The following is a 15,700-nucleotide window of genomic DNA, read 5'->3' on the forward strand; positions in this document are numbered from 1 at the left end:
TCCACGATCCACTTTTCCGGAGCCGACCCACCAGTTGAGGACCACTGATTAAAGTCATTTTGGAACATAAGAATTCAGCAGACCGTGTAAAAAGACGTGAGAGGCAGAAGCACGTTTAAATGCGGACAACTACATGTCAATGCGAAGAACTACATTTCCCAACGCGCCGCGAGCGTGACACAGGCTTTGTGCGCATGACGTCACGAACCTGCCTATGCTCTTGTTTTGGCAGCTTGTTTGGTTCTTCGCGGAAGCTCGTATCAGTTCACAAAGAAGACGCTTTGTACGGGCACTCCAACAAAAAGCAACGGTATTGTCAATCTTCTGGCGTATTTCTGTCCAAAACATTGATCCCATGTTAAATATGCCTGGTTTTAGGCACTGGCGACTAAATCAGAAGTCCCCCTAACAAGTTAACCTGCTGGCTAGCTGGCTAGCTAGCCGTGCTAATCAACGTTAGCTTCGCGGCCACCCTCGCATTTTTTCTTTCAGTTTATATATACTCGGAAATGATCAGTTACTTTTTAAAATCATGTTTGAATTTAACGACGGCTTGCTATGCGCTCTGGTAATAGAACGGTAGCGCTACTGTCAACACTGTGATCAACGATTTGATTTAGTACTTCACCATCTTTGTGGTTTCGTTTTTAAGATCAACCTTTCAGAGGGGTAGTGATAATGGAGCATTGCTGAACATGTGTTCGGGCTGCTTGGTCTTGCGGAGTTTTTGTCCAAGCAACACTAGTCTTAATAATTCCATTTAAATGAGATGTGTGCTTTCTCTGAAGGATTCATCAGCTGTCTGTAAGCATTTGAAATTATTTGATCTAAAATGATGAGTAGTGGTGCTATTCCAAAGGCTAGCCACTTTATAGAATAATCACTGGATTATTTTATTTTTAATGGTACTGTATGTTTTACTGGGTCAGATGGTGTCAACTAAACAGTGACCTCTGCAAGCCGATCTGGGGGGCTGGTGAGTTGTGTATCATCATGGCAGATGGGTGCAGCGATGACGATGTTATTCTCCTGGCAAGCTTCAACGTCCACCGAAGCCAAGGTAGATTCAAACAATACCAACAAAGTGTAGGGCATTTTCTGAGAGGAGGCTGACTGCAAAAATTATTATTATTATAAAAAAACAGATTTGGTTTATTTAGCTGTTTGAACACATATCAATGCGTTTGATTTGAAGGCACCAGAGGCCGTCAGAGAGAGCTGATCACCATTTCCGATGACTCTGATGAGGAGCCTGTGCCTTTGGTACCTGTCAGTCCGGTTTTAGTGCCAGACGCTGCCGCCGAAGATGATGTCAGCATACTGGAGGTAAGAAAGACACTATATAAGTCGTTCCTACAGGACTGCAATGTATATGTGGCGGAGGGTTGTTGGGGGATCGACATCATTGGTTCTCAAAAAGTGGGTTGCAGAGCTGTTTTCAGTGGGCAAAAAATATATCATGTAATGACCCGATGTCTGTGCTAGTCACTCACGGCGGCACCACGAGGTGCATGCTTGTTTATGGGCGACTTTGTAAAGGATGTCGAGTGGGACATAACTTGCCTTTCGTCGACACACAGCTGCAGATACCTGCTGGAGAAGAACGTGCCGTGAAGAGAGGGCAGAGTGTCACTGCAGCAGCTCATGCTGTGTTGCAAACAGTCCCTTGAAATATAAGATATTTGAGACGTGAGGTGAAAACATTTCCGCAATTTCTTTTGCCGCTCGTCATTGAGGGGTGATGGTGGGTCCCGCAGGCAAACCAGTTGAGAACCACCGCTCCAGATGATGTCATCATCTAATTTGCGCAATTGGCCATGACGCATGTGTGTGTAAATTTTTTTTAAATGGTAAAAAAAAAAATGTACACATTTATTTAGACATGTTATACATTAGTTTTTAGTATCAGCATTTCTGCATTTTCTTCTTACATTATACCTTTTTGCTGTATTATTTCCATTTTTGCTTGTGTTTATTTTATTTTTACAATGTGCCACGGGCACGTACAAAAACGAGCGGTGGTGCGCAAATGGCCCTGGCCTGCACTTTGGACACCCCTGGTTTACGTATTTCACCGGGAAACAAAGGAAGAGAGTCTCCATCTTCTTGTGTTATTAGCACTATCGCTAGTCGTGGCTCTCACTGGTCAACGACTGGCCTGCACGCTTCCACACATCATCTGGAAGGGGCGTTGCGACGGAGGGAGAGACAGGCTAATCGAGAGGGGGAAATGTCAATAAAGAGACCACTACGCTGCTTAGTTACCACTGTCACATTTTATCGGAGCAGATCCTTTCACATAGCATACCATCTTGATGGTCGCGTGAGTCGAACAGTTTAGCCCCTAGTTTCCCAAAGTTTGGTACACGTATCTCCAGGGGTACACCAATTGTAACGGGAGTACGGAGCAGAAAGGAGACTGATCTTGAAGTTGTTCATTGCGCTGTGTGCGTCATGTGAACAAATACAGTAAGTAGGTTTGATGATTATTTTGTGCATTAAGAGTGTTTCATCTTGAAGAGCTCATTTATATTGGTGTTCCAATCTCCGCACAGCGCAGCGGTGAAAACCTGTCACCGTGCGTGGCCATTCCCCTAAAATGAGGCTTTATCGTTGGTTGTATGTGTTTTTGTACTTTGGATACTGCTTTATTATGATTGTTAAACTTTCCCCTTCAATTTTTTTATTCAAATATTATGCAGACTTAAACCGTAGCCATCGTGAATAGACAAAAAAAAAGTCCATTCAAATGGACGGATGCCAACATCAAACTGGGATAAAAAATGTATTAGTGCTCATGTGAGATACACATTTTTTACCTGGAATTACTCTAAAATGAATTACCCAATTAACTATGTTCAATATTCTAAGATAATTAAGATAAAGTAGGTTTATGTTTTTTATGTGTCCAGGAGTGGGGGTGCATGGCTTCAGGTCAAATGTGTGAAAGGGGATGCGACTGTAAAAACTTTGGGAACCACTGGCCAATATTGGTCGTCATTTCCCCGCTTTCTGAGCATTTTACGATATTGAATTTTGCTTCACTTTTCACTTGCACTTTCTTTTTGTTTGACCCATTGCCACCGGAAGAGTATGCTTTACGCTTGGGAGACGTCATGAAGGGCAAGAGTTAATGAAAAAGAACCACATCTAATCGTATTCATCCGCCGCATGCACATCACTAGTTGTAGTTTCCTGCGTCGTAACGTGAGGACCGCCTGTATTTTTCCTGAATGTATTTTGAGCCATGATTTCAGCCAGTCACGGTAGGGATCCTCCAGCGTGCATTCTCAGCACCACATCCAGACAGACGGCACATAGCTGGAACAAAGAGGATGCGAGGCACATTAAGCGGTGCCGTGTGATGACACAATCTCCGCTTTGTCCCTGTAGCAGCGAGTTCCCGCACGCCGACTTGTTATACGGCCGGCAGCGAAGTGGAGCGGGGCGTCGCGAAACCTCATTGAAGTTGGTGGTCAACGTAGTGCAGCTTCTGGAGCACCGAAGGGAGACCCAGGCCCGCTCCCCTCTACCTCCAGAGATGCTGCCTTCCACACGGCAGTCAAGAAGGAGGGCGCAACACAGCAGCAAAACGATGTTAAACTGTTAGAGGTAAAGGCGGAGGGCAAAGCTCAATCTACCTCCCTACCAGCTGTCACATTTGGAGGACATGCACAAGCACAAGTTGAGCCTAGCACATCTGGACCTGCACTGGAGGGCTCTGCGGGACATCCAGTGGATGAGCCCCAGCCAAGTACTTCTAGCCTCACAGTTGGAAAAACACTGCCTGGCTCCTCCACAGTGAATCAAGACAAGGCTTTTACCAGCATGCAAGACAATCCTCAGGCAAGTACTTCATCTGCACAGGGTCCCTCACAGACGCAGCCCCGGCCCAGCACATCTACAGAGCTTCAGCCAAGTAGGAACACAGCGTTAGTGCCCCAGCCTGTTCAGGTGAAGAGCATGAACCTCTTCATCCTTCCACAACAACCCAGCATCCGGGCCTCCGCTCTGATAACGCAGGCTCAGCAGCAGAGCCGGCCCACAGTCAGGACGCAGCCCGTCTTATATCCCACGCAGGGCAATCTTATTCAGATTGAACCCAAACCCCTCGCCCAGGCCCCGACCCAGACTCTAGTCCAGCCCCCCCAGGGCCCTCAGATGGCAATTCACTCTGCTGTGCTAATAGCTGCGGCCCCAGAGAGACTGGGACCTCCAGTGGTAGGTCATCGGATCATGTTAGGGAGTCAGGCAGCCGGGAAGGCTGGTTTCAATCCCTGGCCACAAGGTGGCGCCTCCAGCGCCCACACGAACTTCAATCCTCCTGCTCTTCCAGCTCCCGCATCTTCAGGTCCCCACAACAGAATAGAAACTGCAGGCCCAAACCCAGAAAGGATCAACCCAGCCCCTGGTCTGGTTGCGGTCCCTCCTGTTCCAGAGGACATTCCCACAATAGAAGATGCAAGACCCGGTCCCTCTGTGCCACGAGAGAGGCCGGAGATGCAACTCCACGTCAGGACCCTCATCGCTGGTGTCGTAAGTAGTAATGTGCACCTCTTTCATTGTTTTCGCAATTCTCCACATGTGCTGTGCTTTTATGTTTTGCTTTTTCTCTCTGTCTTTCTCTCTCAAGTTGGATCTCTTCCCAGACGTCCAAGAAGCCTATGTAGCAGAACTCATCCAAACTAATAACCTGAAAGATTTGAATGCGTGAGAAGCATCTTTTTTGGATTGATTTCCTGCTGTCTTAATATCCTAAACACCCGTTTAGGAGAACATTGTCACTGGTTTTATTTCATGATGGTTTGTGTGTTTTTTTGCAATTGTAACTTTGTTAAGCAAACAATCCTTTACCATATTCATCTTAATACTAGCACTATCAGACAGACCAATCAGGGCACCTAAGTAACTGTGCACGTCTTGTTTACCTACACCTTTCCTCTGCTATATTTGTAGTATATGTAACCTGCTGTTGGAGAACCCAGAGTACCCAAAGACGGAGGCTGCGGCAGGTGCAATAGCGCCCACCAGCATCCTACTGGAGTCTGGAGACACTGACACAGAAGTAACACATACTTTTCAAGCACTTAAGTCACACCCTGTTAATATGTTTAGACAGTAACCTCTTATGGGCCTTTTCAGTTAACAGAGGACCTGTTTGATTACACCATGCTGGGAACTGTGGGTCCAGTGGTCATGATGCAGGCAGCAGACTTGCTCATGGCGGATTTCCGGATGATCAGCTGTCAGGACATCAAATGGGCTCTCAGTGTCCTGAAGGGACATTATGCAATCACACGCAAGGTACTGACGTTCATTCACAGACACTCTTGTTCCTTTACCTCTTATAAATAAACAGTAATTTGATATCATGAGTTCAATTCCGACTAAAAGACCAATTCAAGGATCAGGATGTTTTTTCAAGCGTGAACCAGTAGTTTATAATACTGAACTTTTTGACAATTTTTCTATTTTTATGCAATACTTAATCTGAGTTTTTTTTTATTACCCGTAAGATGGCCTGGCCTATCCTTGACCTTGTTTTAAACTTCTGTTTTACTTCACATATTTTGTAATATAAATAGTCCTTCAAACATCCTGGTTGTCCCTAATGACAAAAAATGGCACCTTCTTAAAAACGAGTGTAAAAATACTGTAGTTGGATTTTTTTTTCCCTGACTGTAAACAAGTCAAAAATTGAAAAATATCAAATATTATATTTTGGAGTTTTTAAATATTTCAAAACTGTTTACAACTCGGTCACTTTGAAGGAGTATATGGTATGCTTATTATGGGGTGGTGATGGACAACAGCAATGATTTTCATGCATTTATTTTCCCTCGTCAGATACAAAAACATCACACTCAAGGTCCTAATGACAAAAAATACCAGCTTTCCAAAAACTTTTTTTCCCCACTTCTAACGCGTAACTCATTAAAAACTACTTCTGCAAGGCTGCAAGGTGGCCTAGTGGTTAGCATGCTGGTCACACAGTCAGGAGATCTGGAAGGTCTGGGTTTGAATCTCTGTTGGACATCTCTGTGTGGAGTTTGCATGTTCTCCTCTTGCGTGCGTGGGTTTTCTCCGGGTAGTCAGATTCCGTCCCACATTCCAAATATATGCATTTCAGGTTAATTGGCAACGCTAAAATTGTCCAGGTATGAAAGTGAGCATGAAAGGTTGTTTGTCTATATATGCCCTGCGACTGAATATTTACATAAATCAGTTTTGTTAACAAAATATGCTTATTTTTATTATTGTTAATATTAGGCCTTGTCATCTGTTAATGACTGGCAGCAACATTGATTTTAAGGCATTATTTTTTTGCATAACACCAGATAAAAAAAACTAAACAAAAAAAAAAACTACCGTATTTTCTGGACTATGAGTCGCTGCAGCCCAAAATACACACTGAAGAAGGAAAAAAAACATATATAAATCGCAGTGGGCTATAAGTCACATTTTTGGGGGGGAAATTTATGTTCTAAAATCAGAGACCAAGAACAAACATTTCATCTTGAAAGGCAAGTTATAGTAATAAAGTCGCTCCGGAGTACAAGTCGCAGGACCAGGCAAACGCTGAATAAAAAGTGCGGCTAATTGTCCGGAAAATACGGTAAATAAAGAAAAAAAAAACCACTCGCACACACTTCACACTCACGTCTATAGCAAGGCACGCTTTTAAAAACTGTAAAAGGTATGGAATTTTGCTGCTTGCTTTGACTCGGGAAAAATAGCACCCTCTGGTGGACAAATATGTTTCTTTGTTAAGAATATTAGGAATATAAGTTTGTGTAACTTTGCCATTTTAGGCTAATTTAAGAAACTAATGGCAGTTTTTAATAAAATGATTATGATTCCATTGAATCATGATTCATGATTCCACTTAACGTCTCCCACCAGGCCTTATTTGAAGCAGTGAAGAAGTGGCAAGATTCAGGCGACCCCTCAGGAAAGAGACGACGGAAAGGATCATCATATGAGCGCTGCTTCATTGATTTCCATTTTGAACACGGTGAGAGGATAGTTAAAAAAAAAAAAAAAAAAGACTTTTATGAGTACACATGCACGCCTCTCCACTCATAAAGCGTCAGCTACTTTGGTTGAAGAGCTCTTCTGAGATACACCGTGGGGACAACATCAGGATTTCTACTTGTGTTGAGTGTAGACCACAGAATTTAAGAAGTGTGCTTTAATGTGTCATCCCCCGCTGTGCTGCAGGCCAGCTGAAATTTGACAAGAGGATGTACTTCTTGGAGAATGACCGCCGCTACTGCAGGACGTACAGCAATCTGGAGGATTCTTTAAAAAAGGAGGTCATGTTCTTTCAGCAGAAGGCCAAGGAATGGGCAGAGGTGCACTGTGCTCACTGACACTCATTTGTTTCCAAGCGAGGAGCGTCGAGGTCATCAAATGACTCCTTTGTCTTTGCAGCATGAGGATTTCCTTCTCGCACTGCAAGTCAATGAAGATGAATATAAGAAGGTAGGTTTATTTCACTCTCCAAATCATGAGCCACAGGATTTTTCAGGCATTTCTTGGGACGTATGAAAATTCCTGAATTCAAGCTTCTTCTTTTTTTCATCCAGGATGGTCAGCTGATAGAGTGCGGCTGCTGCTATGGGGAGTTTGCCTTTGAGAAAATGACGCAGTGTTCAGACGGACACCTGTTCTGTAAAGAGTGCCTCGTCAAATATGCTCAGGAGGCTGTGTTTGGCACCGGGAAGGTATGACATGTTGTTGTTTTTGTTTGAAAGTAGCAGTGCACTCAATGAAGCAATAGTTGGCAGAGTCCACTTTACCCAAATATATACAACAAAGTGGTTAAAATAGAGGACCACCGGTATTGTGTCCAGAAAATCAACTTTAATTTAGGAATTTGGTGACAGCATGTACTTCTGTTTGCACGTTTTGCAGTCACAGCTGAGCTGCATGGAGGCGGGCTGCACGTGCTCCTACCCGGTGGCCGAACTGGAGAAGGTCCTGCCAGAGAACATCCTTTGCAAATATTACGAGAGGCAGGCGGAGGAGGCCATTGCGGCCACCTGCGCTGATGAACTAGTGAGGTAAGAGTGAAGTGGTTGGTCGTCGCGTGTTCATGGGCTCGAGCTCTAATAGATGCAGTATAGGAAATACGATGTGTGTGGACCCAAACACAAATGTAATATATCGCACAGCTCCACTTGAGATGTACAGTAATACCTCACCACTTTGCGCTTTGAATTTTGCAGCTTCGCTCCACGATTTTTCAAAAATATATAAATTAATCAATCATGCTGTTTATTGCTTGACTACGACCCATTATTTGTTAAAAATATGCATGTTTAAGCAAATTATACGTGTTTGTTGCCTAAATTAAGCATTTTCAAGCATAAAAATGGCTGAATGAACCAATTACAAATACAAGGCATTCAGAAGACGCATTCAAAGACGTTGCAATGATATGTAGTATTCTACACTGGTCACTAGGTGTCAGTAATGTTACATTGATGGGGAAAAACATTTAGAAAGTGCAGTTTTTCCTTTAACTTAATGCATGCGTGGTATGCAAGGGTGTTCCTTTTTTTAGTTACATGAATATTGAGTGTAGGAGCTACACTTTGTTTGCAGAATGTATAGTCATGGTTGGCCATGACTATACATTCTGGCCAAAAATGGCCAACATTTTGGGACTGACTTCATTGATGTGCTTTATTTACTTAATAACAACAATTTTTCCGGGGATCACAGAAATTGAAGCCCAAGATTTAAGCCACTCGCCACATTTTTGGCCATGGCTGTACAAACTTTCAATAGATGGCCAATTCAAGAAAATGACTGACCGTATGTAGTATTAGATGTGCTGAGCTAGTTACATTTTCATTGGTTGGTTTATTGCCACAAAGGAATTTGGAGTACAACTGTGTTGTTAACTAGAAGAGTGGATGTTCTATTTTTTTTTATTATATACATGCTTTTGAGTGCTTCTAGTAACATGCTGACACTTTCACCCCTCACCCAGATGTCCCTCTTGTAACTTCCCGGCCTTGCTGGACAAAGAAATGTCTCTCTTCAGCTGCCCCAACCCTCGCTGCCGCAAGGTCAGTCCTGCACTTCCGTGATGTGTTTACAATAATTGAGGTCCAAATTCAGTTGGAGCTCATCATCAATTTGTTGTTTCCATTGTGAGCGAATGGTGTAGCCTTACAGTGTGTGGACCAGCAGGAATCATGCTGGGTGCTGGGTGAGGAGGTCAAGCATGATGTTTGAGAGGAGGGACTGATGTGGGGGAGCAAATGGCCCCTCCTGGAGCGGCCACCACCTCTTATCACTGTGTCTCCTCCCACTGTCTGAGGAATGCTGGGAAAGGGGGGGCAAAACAAAATGAATTAGTCTAGAAATCTCCTTTATCGGGATGAAACAATGCCAAATACACACACAGTCCTCCCATATGTGTGCAGATGTCTCTGACCTTCCAGAATTGCAATGTTTGACTCAACACTCAACACTCCATTACTCACTAGCTTTTGGACAAAGGGAGTTTCGTATGTTAAATTTCACACACCAGTCTTGGCAAATTTCAAGTGTAATTCAGGTCAAATAAGATTTGACATCAATATAGTTATATTAATAATAATAATAATAATAATAGTAGTAGTATTAAGAAAAATACGTTTTATTTATCAAGCACTTTTCAAAAACTCAGATGGTTTACATGGTAAAAGCAAACAAATACACCTATTTACAAAATACAAAAATAACAGTAGAAAGTGAAAACAAAAAAACAAATGCCTTTCAATGCCGATCACCTGTGGCTAGTACTATTGGAAGCCGCAGTGATCCCTTTGTGCAGTGTAGTGTCTTGCCCTAACTAACATCTTGGGCAGCTTCCTCCTCCCGCTTTTTTCCTTCACAGTGAGCAGGCTTGTCAAAACCAAAACGATCTTGTCTGAACTTACCTGCCAACACATGCCACGAAAACTATCTTGCGGGGGTAGCACGTTAAAAAGCTTCAGTTTTATATACGAACAACAAACACTTGACGTAGTATGGTGAGTTTTCGAGGCTCACGGTGTGATCATCAGTCAAACACCAGCTAAGGCAGCCACGCGGACACTCGCCCGTATGTGCGTGAAAGTCAAAAGGCTAAACTAATAACCCCAAAATTAATTGAATTCGTGGGACAAGATGACCGGCCTTCCACCGCGGTGGAAGACACCGGGTTCACCGCGTGCTCTCTCACGTACCCGGAAGTCCTGCAGGAGCTCCACCAGTGTACTCTCACATCCCAAGTCTTCTTAAAGAAGGCGTCTCATCCTCTGGAAGTTTCACTGGTGATATAAGTTCCCTTGAAAAAGGAAGTCTGATATGTTTTTGTGTAAATTAAGGTGATTTTATGGTTCCGGTTTTCATATCAGATAGCCAGTAGCAGGGGTGCAGCCAGGAATTCTGAGAGAATTCAAGTATCCTTGGAATTGTCCTGACTTTTTGCCTTTATACGTTAACCCTGGCCAATAGCACTCATCATAAATAAATAGAAAAATGTATCATTAATCTATGTGATCGATAGCGGTATCAGACGATTTCAGTCCTGAGTGATCGGTATCGGAGTCGGCAGCATAAAACCCAGATCAGAGCGTCCCTAGTTTAAAGTGTTATCTGTTAAAGGCAGTGCGGAACAAGTGAGTTTTTAAGTTAGTCTTGACGGTGATAAGGTCAGCAGTGTCACGGATGTGTGGCGGACGTGAGTGCCAAAGGGAGGAACTTACCCCCCCCATGAATATATTTACAAGAAGCTGAACAAACACTACATCAATCAAAATGTAATCAAATTGAACTGGAGTCAGTTCATTCTCATGCAATTCCGCCAACGAGCCTCTATGTGGAGCTCTTTGTGAGTGTACAGCGTGGGCACATGCACACAGCTGCATTTTATTTCACGCTAATGCAGACACCCTCAGTGCTTGTGCACGCAACGGCTGCAAATTTTGATCAGCTATTAAGACGCCATCATGTCAACCTCATACGGTTTGTCTAAAAGGAACAAATTGAGCTTTGAAGAACAAAGTTAGGGTCCGTCTTTCTCTTCGGATATGTAAAATAAATGTATGTTTTATTAAGTACTTTCCCAGTTTTTGAATCAATACATATATGACGAGGGCGGGGCCTTATTATGTAATTGACACACTTCCATAAGCCCACCCACCACTCTACTCCCCCCCCCCCCATGCCGCCTCATTGGCATGCTGTTCTCTCCACGCCCCTCACACTGTCTGCTTATTGGCTGAAAGCACTTCCTCCTCCATTTCAAATGTGGTTCACATCAAGTATGACCCACATTCTCCTCCTCCTACATCCCTCACACGCTAATGTATTCCACATGTGGTTAAATATGAGAATATCAGAACATGCTTGTTCCTGGCGTGCATTATGAGTCCTCCATGGCAGGCCAGTGGAAAGTCATCTGCGTGCTTAATATTGTGCTTAACTCTTCAAATCTAGCGTCATGTCGGCGGTTATTCTCGACGGCAGCAAAAGGCACCTCCCACCCGAAAACGCAACACAATGCGGCCCCCACCCCTTGTCGGAGCCTCTGCAAAAGGGCTCGTACCGCCTTATAAGGGAATGTGAATGCTGCAGCCCCGAGACAAAAGAAATGGAGGAAGAGAGGCATGCTATGAATGAAGCAACCCCAGGGGGGTGGCGTGTAATGACAGGTTAGCACAGGAGGGAAGGGATGCAAGGGAGGAGCACAAGCTGAGGCTAGAAAGAAGGGATGTGGATAGTAAAAGAAGAGTTATTTCCTACAGTATGTGTGTGTTGAGGGCAGGGGTAGAGCAAGTCACCAGTGGTGAACGGTAGGGGGCGGTGGTTCACCACACTCTCGCTTTGTCGGCTTCTTGTGGCATGAAGGCCCATTTCTGCACACTGTCACCTTTTTTATGTTGCCTGTACGTAATGTGCAAAATGTCTCAAAATCTTAAAGCATTCTTCCTTCACGAAAAGCCCATTCAAATGTCTTTTCCAACCCAAAAAGGGGGCTTCCGCATGAAACTGGCTCATAAAGGGTGAACCAGTGGACTTCCACCAGTCTCTTCTCTTCATCTAAATCTGCCATTTTCTTTATCCTCTGTCTGACCTTGTGTGAAAGACCACATGCACGCAACTCTGCGATCCCACTGCCATGCCCGCCCCTCCTCCTCTTCCTGCTCCTGGCCAATCTTCAATGTTAGATGAGTGATGACTCAAATATTGATGCAGCGTCCACTTAGTTGAGGATTAACACGAGCTGCAGCGTGTGTGTGTGTGTGTGTGTGTGTGTGTGTGTGTGTGTGTGTGTGTGAGACAACGCTATACGTGTGTTAGCTGAAGCTCACAGGATGGATTCACAGTTTCTAGGCAACCAGGCAGTCAGTCAAGAGCAACACACACACACACACACACACACATGCACGCAGGGCCACACCTTGCTGTGTCTGCAGTGCAGGCGCGTCTATTTCTCTGATTTGACAACAAACGAATAAACGTTTCTGGGAGATTCTAACCAAACGATTGTCTTGTGTGTAGGAAAGCTGTCGGAAATGTCACGTGCAATGGAAGCTTCATGCAGGGAAGACCTGCGAGCAAGTCCTGGAGAGAGACGAGATCCGCATGAGGGTGCTCTTGTAAGTCCATAATGTGCACAGAAAAATATCTGGGCTGTCTTTCCACTCTTCATCATCATACACCGGAGAGGATGTTGTGCTCTGGTTTCCCCGGACAACCCTCTGGGAAGCAAAGAGGCCGGCTGCTTCCTGCGAGCCTGCTAGGCCAATACTTCCTGTTTGGAGCCACTGAACACATCTTCCTACTTCCTGGTGCTGACAGAGACAGGAAGTGGCCTGCTGGATAGATCAGTGCATTGACCTGATTATTCAAATGTCATTACACTGAAAAATTAGGCCTTTACTGCCTTGGTTGAAACAATGGAAAGACAGCAGAGTCTGAAGCCCAAACTTTGCTCTCCTGCTGTACAACTTTGTGTGTTTTGTATGTCACTGCAGCCTATTTAGGCAGCAAACTAGTTGGGCCTGAATCTATTGTACCTGCGTTTTCAGCATCAGACTTTGTTCTCCTGTTGGATATCTTCTGTTTCTGCTTCTACTACAGCCTGTTTAGGCAGCAGACTATTTGGGACTGAATCCTTTACTGCTGGTATAAAGTGTTTTGTTCTCCCCCTTTCCTGTTTTGTATTCCAAAACTGCCCGTTTAGGCAGAAAACAATTGAGCTTAAGTCAGTTGCAGCCTCTCTGCTGGTGCAAAATGTTTCCGGCACCAAGCTTTGCTTTCCTGCTGTATAAGTTTGTGTTTTCTAGTCTACTGCAGCTTATTTAGGCAGCAATTTTGCTGTGCATGAATCAGTTGCACCCCCTCTGCTGGTGCAAAATGCTGTATGGTTATAAATGTTATAATTCCTTTCAACTAACTTAACCCAATAACCAGTAAGCCCACTACCCTTTCTTGTTCTTCAGTGAGGAGCGCATGACGGCCGCCCGTGTCAGGAAGTGTGTCAAGTGTGGCACGGGCCTGGTCAAGTCAGAGGGCTGCAACCGCATGTCGTGCCGCTGTGGGAGCTTCATGTGCTACCTCTGCCGTGAGCCCATCACTGGATACAACCACTTCTGCCAGCACGCCCGTTCCCCGGGCGCCCCCTGTCGCCATTGCCGCAAGTGTTCCTTGTGGACGGATCCCACGGTACACACACACACACACACACAACACGACCCCAACTACAAACCAAAATACCTTCAGTTAGTGCCCATCCGCTCCCAGCATCTAAAATATGCTCAGGACACGCTTTCGACCCCAACCATCTGGCCCTGTGAAAGCCCACAGTGACCTGGCTACTGTACCTCTGGCAACCACAAGCAGCAATTAGCACCCCCACCCCACCCCACCCCCGATACTTCTCCGGAGCTGCAGACCTTTTTACCGCACTTATTCCAAAAGAACGCATTCAAACTATAAAGACTCCTGGAATAGATCAACATATAAAACAACTAAAAAAGACTACATGAAACCACCTGGCTAACTGGCAGTTTGTGTGTGTGTTCCTGCAGAAAGATGACGAGCGCATCATTCAGGAGATCCAGAAGGAAGGAGAAGTGCAGCTGAATAAGAAGTTTGCAGGTCATCATTTTTCCCATTCATTTCATTTGCCTCTTGTAGGCACTGCGGCCCAACTCAACTTTTCCTTTTTCCCCCCTCCCTCAGATAATTTGGGTAAGAGGCTGGGCCCTCCTGTAGAGGCCCCCGTCAAAGAGGCCAAGCGTCCACGTGTGGGTCCGCCCCCCGAAAACCCGCCTCCGCCGCCCCTGGTGCCCCCTCACCCCCAAGCGGTACAGGCTCCTCTCTTTGTGCCCCCGCAAGGCCCTTTCCAAGCTCTGCCCCTGTTTATACCCCCGGCGCCTTACGTGCCGCCCCTGCCGCACATCCCGCCTTTGAATAACAACAACGACCAACACTACCATCATCATCATCACCACCACCATCACAATAACAATCGCCACGGCAACCCTCCTCAGCCGCGGAACATGGAGATGATGGACCTGCCCATGCACTACGGGCCCGCCCACCGCTACTACAGACGCTTTTAACACACACACACACACACACACACACACACACACGGGGCTGTTTCAGAGCTGTCCTTCGCATCCTATGTTGTTTTCTAATGATATTTAGCTCTCATGTCACACATGATCACTCGTTCACATGAAGAAACACCTGGCCTTCTCACACTGAATGGGGGGGGCTCTCCCTCTTTTCGCCCTTTTGCCCCCTTCCTTTCAAACAAAAAAAAAGAGCAAGTTAAGAGACTTAGAAACAGTTGTTAGTACTGTTGTTATTGCGGATGTTTTCTGTACTGCAAAGAGTTGAGCATTCCCTTCTGTACGTTTATGAAACGTGTGCGAAGCCATGCCCTTTTCTAATAAATTTTTGTTTTGTTCATGTTCTCAATCTCCCTGGTGGAAGAGCTGACTCATGATAAGTGAGCCCCCAATCACATGACAAGGGAGGATGCTTTAAACCAATCATGGATTAGCGACAGCCTCAGAGTGGGTTGCTTTGTTCAAGCAAGTGTGCTACGAGTGTGACTAATCACTTTAGCGTCCTGTGTTCGCATGGAGACAATACAAGCAGCAGAGTAAAGCTGCTTGTAGCCCAGGGCATCCTCATGGATTTAGTCATGGCTGCTAGAGGAGACGCTTCTTAGGTACAGTACGCTAAAGTCTCCTTTGATCAGCTGTAAAAAATTTAAAAAAAATACTCAAATGAAACAAATCATTACATACCATTTCCTGGCTGTGCATGTGATCTCATCACATGATATTTCAGAAGCACTTTTTTTTCGAAGGGTCAAATGCCGCACAGTTTAGCACAAACAACAAGGATTGATATGCTGTTAAACGGATGACATTACATAACAGCCATGCAGTTATACTGTATAATTGGCACTATATAAGGTTTGTGCCTTTTTCTATTTTGCTTTTTCTTCCGTTCCAAACTACACATTTTAATCATGATTTTTTGCACAAATCAGCATTTGATTAATCCCATTATACCGCTATTCTCGGGATTAGTCTTAAAGGAGTATTAGAACGGCATTATCTGCTCATGTCTTACCTCGTTCAAAGCCCAAAGAATTGGCACGTTGGAGAGATCATTCACTTTCTCGTTT

General features: G+C 44.8%; 1 protein-coding gene across 1 annotated transcript; it reads left to right on the forward strand.

The window, feature by feature from the left end:
* Nucleotides 1-196: 196 nt before the first annotated feature.
* rnf216 (ring finger protein 216) lies at nt 197-14,970 on the forward strand. The gene is made up of 17 exons (XM_054759341.1): nt 197-310; nt 930-1,060; nt 1,196-1,326; nt 3,394-4,536; nt 4,634-4,710; nt 4,957-5,065; nt 5,143-5,304; nt 6,904-7,015; nt 7,222-7,355; nt 7,435-7,485; nt 7,590-7,727; nt 7,918-8,066; nt 9,002-9,080; nt 12,547-12,644; nt 13,491-13,713; nt 14,079-14,148; nt 14,233-14,970. The coding sequence occupies exons 2-17, from the start codon at nt 994-996 to the stop codon at nt 14,613-14,615; spliced, it is 3,126 nt and encodes a 1,041-aa protein (XP_054615316.1). The 5' UTR covers nt 197-310; nt 930-993; the 3' UTR covers nt 14,616-14,970.
* Nucleotides 14,971-15,700: the final 730 nt, after the last annotated feature.

This window comes from Dunckerocampus dactyliophorus, chromosome 18 (genome assembly GCF_027744805.1).
Source record: "Dunckerocampus dactyliophorus isolate RoL2022-P2 chromosome 18, RoL_Ddac_1.1, whole genome shotgun sequence".
Lineage (NCBI taxonomy): Eukaryota > Metazoa > Chordata > Actinopteri > Syngnathiformes > Syngnathidae > Dunckerocampus > Dunckerocampus dactyliophorus.